The sequence below is a fragment of the Apium graveolens genome, chromosome 7 (genome assembly GCF_009905375.1).
Source record: "Apium graveolens cultivar Ventura chromosome 7, ASM990537v1, whole genome shotgun sequence".
Lineage (NCBI taxonomy): Eukaryota > Viridiplantae > Streptophyta > Magnoliopsida > Apiales > Apiaceae > Apium > Apium graveolens.
Window position 1 is genome coordinate 138,592,880 of NC_133653.1, and position 7,717 is coordinate 138,600,596.

Genomic DNA, 7,717 nt, shown 5'->3' on the forward strand with positions numbered 1-7,717 from the left:
TCCTGTAAGAAAGTATTATGTCGTGACGTTATTTCAAACAACTGAAGTGATCTGTAAGAGTGGAATGATACAGAATACTCCATGTTAGTATTTTGTTTAGTATTTAACTCTCACGCATTTCGTCTTTTCTGGCAACAATATAACACCAAATGCAAATGAGACATAATTAGGGAATAGTGCCCAAAACACTCAAACATTTATCGTTTTTCTCTATTTATAATATTCATGCGTGACAAGTTCTATTATAGTCAGGGTTGTATTTTTGGATGAGGCTTTATAATAAATAGCCAGGGATTTGCTGCATAGGTGCTAATATAGTATATGTTCATTTCTTTACTAAATTAAATTGAAGATAGTCAACTGTTAAGTGTTCAGTAAGTCATCAAATAGGAGTACTAACCTTTAAAGAAGTCTTGTGTGGGGAAACAAAATTATGTGAACAGGACATATTAATTAAGTATTGTCAAGATACGGTACCATGATCCGCATGGTCATAGTACCAATGGCCAAAAACATAATGTTAATGTCGAAGTCAGGTTTGTTACATGATTAATTCTTAATGTGGAGAGGAGGGAAGAAAGAGTTTTAACAATCTTTGCTTGTCATAATAGTATAGCACTTACTAGATACGTGACCTGCAAATTTTGAGAGTGCAGTAAAAATCAGTGCGCTTCCTTTGGTTTTTGATACTTCTCTTTATTGTAATGCAATGCAATCAATCTACTATTTCTAAAGAGTTTTTTTCCCAATTCTCCTTGTAATACCTGCTGTTAATAATCTCCCTTAGTTATAACCAATTTTTTTGTATATTTATGTCAAACTGACTGGTCAGTCTGTTGTTACTATCTCATATGCCCAAAACCCACACGGCTTTCGGTTCACATTTTAAACATCAATTCTTATCTGTTTATTGAATACACAAAAAGTAGGAAGACATTAGTTGATTATTGATGTAGTTTATGTTCATCTTATAAATTAGATGGCTACCTAATGGACAGACTGATGCAACATTTATGTCAGATCAATAATTTTTTTATGTTCTGTACATATGTACATTCTTAGACCGTTTTTTACCAGTGTTTATATTTGTAAGCATTTCATATTTCCCAGAAGTACTGATTCACAGCATGACCTCTAATGCTCTGAGCTCTACCATTTTCAGCTCTAGGACCCAGACTTTTGATTTTGTCCACCTACCCTTGTCGATACGACATGAAAAGGATAGGGGTATGAGATCTGAGTCTGATACTCTGATCTTTCGTATTGAGACCAAACACTTCACTTTGCTGCAATCAGGTCTGAACTGAGATTTAAGGCCTTCCTGCAACTTGTATCGGTTAGCTTGGTCCCTCCAAGAAATGTTTTTATATTCTTTTGAGTGTATGCTTTCAACTTGACATATAAAATTAAGTTTTCAGATTTGTTGGTAGTAGAACTATTTTTCATGAAATGCAATTAAAGATACTACCTTTTTTCGTGCGGTGAACTTCCACGCAAGTCCTGCGCCCTAGTCTTATTTTTGATCTGTAGTTTTCAATTTTTTTGAGAACTGAAGTCCAACTTGCAGCTCCCAGACTCGAGTCCGGGTAACATATTTAGTGCCCGTTTGGCTTATCTTATTGTCCAAAATAAATAAAGTATGTAAATGTGTACTTTTTCTGGAAATGAGTTACCTAATTCGAAGAAATAGTAGAGCCAAACAGGGCCTTAAAAGCAGATGGTTGTTTACCCATTGTTTCTCTACCTGCAAGTTTATTTGTGAATTCCCTTCAGATTATACTATGTGCATATTCTTTTTCACTTGTTAACTCGTCTTTTTTCTACCTGCAAGTAAATCATAAATGTGGATATGTAAAGTGACCTGATGCAGATTTTGATTTTAATTCTCTATCATTATTTCTTTTGTAGATACGTTGCCTCTGTTTTAGAGTTCTAACTGGATTACGTTGTGCTATAGGAAAGTCATTCAGGAGATAAACCAGGGGAATCCTTTGCGTGGTACTGGAGAAAAACGGATTGTTCAGGACAAAGATGGAAGGTTGAAAAATATATTAAAGAAAACATATCTTAAAAAGTGGATTGATCCTCAAGATGCCAGTGGAGATGAAGCGGGAACTGATTTTAGTAAAGAAGGAACTATCAGCGAAAAGGTCTCCCATCAAAGCATGGATTTCGCAAGGTATGTATTATTATGATGATGTGTGTAGCATTTTAGGCCAAAACAGAGCTCCTTTGATGTAAATTAAATCAATAATAATATTCTTGGGGTGCCTCACTTTAGCCATGAAGCTACTCTCTGCTCTTGCAACCCCATCCTAATAAATTATAAATTATTATAGTGACTAGGGGACCAGTTCCTGTAGGAACCAAATAAATGGAAACGAAAATGAGAATCAGTTTGATACTTTTAATATACCATGGTTCAACAAAATGATTATACTATACCTTAATTGTATATAAGAAACTTTACGTGTTCTATGCCCTAGTTGTGGAAAGGTGAACCCTAAATGCATCAGTGCTAATAAATAAAGTTGTTATATTCAGCATTGACCCCAGTTATAAATTTGTTGAACTTTTGTGGTTCACATGGTTCCTATTTTAGTTTGGTTTCTGTTTGATCCAAAGCCTAGTTGTGCTTAAATCCAGAATATAATAGCATAATAGGGCTTCTTTGGTCACAGTCAACATAAAATGTTTAGGGCTCAAACCATATTAACTACCGATTATTTAGTCGGTGAAAAAATTAGTAAAAAATATATCTGATAAGTGATAAAGAGATTGTCACAACAAAATAATAGGTTTAAATTTGTTACATGAAAGCTACGAAGTATTATATAGATTATGTATATTTCAACCACTTGTTCAGTAAAAAAACTAAATTTTTTAAGGAGGTTGTCGCTACACAGAGTTAAATGGAGAAGAGAAAAATCAAAGATATTTGATATTTCTAAAACACCATATTAGTATATGTATTCAAGTGAGAATCTCGCATGGGTATTAAATAGTCAATATAGTTAAATATAATGTTATTATGGTGGTCTAAAGATCCTACATTTGGGAGTTGGTATCTGCCAAAAAAAATCATAGATGGTCCTGCTTCCAGGCTTTTGTCAACTTCTTCAGTAAGCTAGTTGGCTCAGTGAAACTAGACCTCTATCACATCAATTAAATGGAGGTTATCCAAGTGTACATCAGTTGATATAAGCTTTTATGTTTTAAACTTCTCTTTTGGGTACTTATTCTCATAAGTTCTGTCAGTCAATATCTTGTTTATACTTTATACAGTATATATGTCTGTGCTACTACTAATATGATGAGATGTTGCCTTTCAAACCATTATTCGGATATGAACTGTCAATTTTTTCGGTTGTTTTTTTTGTGTAAAAGTATAAAGTTTGCCTATGCAAATTATTCGTCTTACCAAAATACCCTCTCTATGTGGCATAATTTGAAATATTAACTGAACCGTCCCACATTGGCAACTTTATCTATATGTACGTTATGAAGATGTTGTAGCTCCCGCTTTCTTGTTTCAACTTATTATTACTTATATATGAAACATAAGACAACTATGAGTTAGCGCTCACTAAATAAAGCACGTGTCATGTTAAATGTTTGTGCGATGCACATACTCATACTAAAAATTTAATTTCTCATTTTATGCCCATATGCTCGGCTCTAAGATTCTGAACTTTAATTTTCTAATTCTCATTATCGTCATTAGATACTAACTTCTAAATACTATCCAATTAATAAATTATTCACATCATACTTCCTGATAGTAACTAGAAGCATATTTAATGCTGAGAAACTCGCAACATATCTACAGCTGAGAAACAGGTAGTAAATCTACTGGTGAAAAAACTGACAGGATATCTAATGCTGAAAAAGTGGCAGAGTATTTAATACCAAACAGTTTCCAGCTTTTAGACCAGTGTCAGATTTAATGTTAAGAAATTGGCATCACTATATGCTGAAAATTGGCATCACTATATGCTGAAAATTGGCATCATACGTAATGCCAATATCCTTTCCCTAAAACTTGGTTGGTCCGGACCTATACTCATCGACTACTATTCATAACATAATTGGCCTTCCCATTTATAAAATCAGATCGATTTATTTGAACCTGCCATTTCTTTGAAACTTGGTCTGTCCGGACCTATTCTCATAGACTAGTAATTCATAACATAATTGGCCTTCCCGCCCGACCTATACTCAAGGATACATTTATAAATTATATCGATTTATTTGAACCTAGCATGTCCGGACCTATACTAACGTACTACCATTGATAAATTATTAACTGGCCTGACTACTAGTTATGAATTATACTGGTTCATTCGAACTTCGCATGTTCGAACTATTCATATGCACCATTATTAATAAATTAATTGGTCTGCTCGAATCTATACTGAAGGGCTACCATTTATACATCATATCAATTTGTTAGAATGTCCGGATCTATACTCACGAACTACCGTCCATAACATAATTTGTCTGCCTAGACCTATACTTGCAGGCTACCATTCATTTATCATGTCAATATATGTCAACATAGCACGGCTAGACTGATACTCATGTAATACAATTTATAGAAAATTAACCGGACTGCCTAGACCTGTACTCACGGGCAATACTAATGAGCATGTGAGGCATTATCATGAATATGCCTTTTCAAAGCAATGGCACATCACAACTTATTATTCTCATCTAGGTTCAACTCTATAGTAATGCATTAATATATCTCCCTATATATTACCATCATCTCAAACATGGTCTCCTATCATAGACCTATGCAAAATTATTAAGTTCTAAACATGAGCTAGCCAAGGGCAGATGGTGGAACTACATCTTAAACCAAAATATAATTCACATAAATCTTGTATTGCAGTTGATTACTGTTCAATCCTAATATCTCAAGTTTAGCTTATTCCTACAAATGGCTTACTATTTTTTGATCCTTCGATGCACCTAATATTTGACTAAACTTTAAATATTAGGTTTACCACGTCATAGTATTAATATGACATTTAGCTATTAACTTGTACGATTATTTAATTAAACTAACACATGTATATATTTAAATGTAGACATCAGTGACGAGTGTCATAAAAAAAACTTACTTATATTATGGGAATTTCCCAGTATTCCTAAGTACTACCAAAGCCTCTATATTAATGTTCATATTTTTCTTGTTATTGATTTTTTATACACATTAAAATTAATCTTTTATAAAAAAATAATTAGTTAAACTTCTACTTAAGGAGACACGAAACTCATATACACAATATTTTCAACCAAGCCCACGGCGCCTTGCTCTAAAATAACTACATGTGGTGAGTAAAATATATATTGACTTTAACTAATGTAACTATAACTACATTATTATTAAGATGCGAAAAATAATTTTATACACGCACAAATAATAGCTACATTTATTCATACTTCTAAAAAACATTAATATTTATCTAACTAGAAATAAAATTGGAATGTGATTAATTTAATACTTGTAGCTATACAAATAAACCTGAATATCTCATTAAAGCCTCTCTGCTGCCTAGATCTGCCTACTTGGAAGTCATATGCATCTGTTGGTACGGGTGAATGTGATAAAAGGTCCCATCATGTCAACGAACCTTGTCACTTGCAATAGAATAATGGAATAAAACTTTCAGCATGATAAAACTTTCAGCATGTATGTATAGTTATTCAATGTAAATATTGTTATGTTGGATGGCTCAGTACCATACTTGCTAGAAGCCTTGAGATATAACACTTGATCCCTTTAAAATTTAAATTTTGTTGCTGGACCACAGTGGTTAAACTATGCATAGTGCAGATTGAAGGTTGAAAATGCAGCCCTCAGGGAGAGTTTGGAAAGTATGCGTCATCTGACTTTTTCCATTCATAGACTTCGTCTGTCTCTCTTGAAGGTAATCATCTTTTTCAGATTCAAATGTGTATTTGTCAAATCATGATTATAGATTTGGCTTCGTCGTCTGGTGCCATCATGTTCAATAGATGAGACAGTATAATAGTATGTAACTTTTTGCTTGTATATGATGTGACTGAAATGTAATGTTGAATCTTTCCCAAATGGTGTTTTAAGCTGGTTCATTTTGAACACTCATGCAATTCAATCTTAGTTAAAAGTTAAGGTCAAGAATTACAGCTCCGTGTTTGGATATGTGCAACACCTAGAAAATATGTGTAATGTTTGTTTATATTTTTATCTAATCACTTTTAGATAGCCTTGGAGTCATCTTGGAAATCAAATGTTTTGTAGGTCAGAGAATCAATTTTATCCATGGGGACCGTCACCAGCAATACAGATACTCTAAAAAACATTATTTACGAGGCAGAACTAGTGAAAACTGCCCTTGGCAGCTCCCTTCCTGTCAGTTGGTCAGCTGAGACGGTCAAATTATCTGTTGAGCGTTCTGACAAAGCAGCAACCGAAGTTAAAGAGGACTTGAGTGGTGAGAAGGTAGATTGTGTTTCAGCTGCAGGGCGTGAAATGGTCGAACTCCTGATTTTTGCATCTCAAATACTGCTGGATGAAATAAGTAAAAGAGACTAGGCTGTGGTTATTTCCTTGCATTCAGTGTTTTATTCTGTAGTGTGGATATAATCTCGTTCATTAAATAGCTATTGTTCATAAGTGATGTTAATATAATAGTTCTTTGCCAGGAAGATGTATACAAAAGTAGATCATTGAGGTGAAAGTGATAAGTGTACATTAGTATCAATGAGTGGGTGCTAAATATATCTCATATTTATTGGCCGAGGTTTTTAGTTAAATAAAACAGAATAAGCGTAGAGTAACAGTAAACGAATCTTTGATTGTCAATATGCTGCGAAATGCCTAAAAAGTAAAACCTGTTAGATCTCCTGCTAGAAGTGGCTGGGTGGGTTAGGCTTTATCTGTGTCGGGTTAGAAAATGAAGGCATTGAACCGGCCTGTTGGATCGACCGGGCTGGACTAGGCCTGGGTTGGGATTTGGTTGAACCCGAACCGGTTTGTGGGTCGGATAGGGTTGAGCTATGGTAGGTGTTGGTGTTGGTGGATTGTGCTATTTAGCGGACGATTAAGAGGGGTTCTAGCGGAATATGAGGTAAAAATGCTTAGATTAGTGTAAAATCGGATATTTAAGTGTTTATGTAAAGTTTAAGGGGGTTAAACGGTTTTGGACCGTTTAAGCGGTTTTTGACTAATTGAACGGGGATTATAAATACTTAGAAAAAGGCAAATATTATTTTTAAAAGATGTGTAATTTGATATTTTTAAATATTTATATATTTTTTAAGTGGATTATGACTTTGTGAATGATTATTTTATTGGTTTATTATAATATGTGGATGTTATATTTTTATTCAAAATATATTCATTATTTTTAATATATACATATTTATTTATTTATTTATTTGTAATCCGATTAATGGTCAACTTTTAAAATCGCTTAATCGTCCGCTTTAAGGCTGAAGTGTTAGAAGATGAACTTGTTGCTTAGGTTAGATTTGTGCTTTTAACAGTGGTTATTGGTTGGATTGGCTAGATGGGTTGAGCGAAAAATATAGAAAAAAATTAAAAATGAAAGCCATACAATAATAATGAATAAAATGTATTAAGATTACTTCATTTGTTGGTAGAAGTCGAATTGTCGGTAGAAGTCGATCAGAGGCAGTGACTGTTATATAATAAAATAATATAAGA

At 33.5% G+C, this 7,717-nt stretch overlaps 1 protein-coding gene across 11 annotated transcripts in view; it reads left to right on the forward strand.

Annotated features, from left to right (window-relative positions):
* LOC141670883 (uncharacterized) overlaps nt 1-6,778 on the forward strand; it is a 33,157-nt gene extending 26,379 nt beyond the window's left edge. For all 11 annotated transcript variants that reach the window (XM_074476930.1, XM_074476932.1, XM_074476934.1 and 8 more), the window contains 3 exons: nt 1,958-2,179; nt 5,843-5,936; nt 6,290-6,778. In XM_074476930.1, coding sequence (XP_074333031.1) covers nt 1,958-2,179; nt 5,843-5,936; nt 6,290-6,583 — 610 coding nt within the window. In that variant the 3' untranslated portion in view covers nt 6,584-6,778. The remainder of the gene's footprint in view (nt 1-1,957; nt 2,180-5,842; nt 5,937-6,289) is intronic.
* The last annotated feature ends 939 nt before the right edge of the window (nt 6,779-7,717 follow it).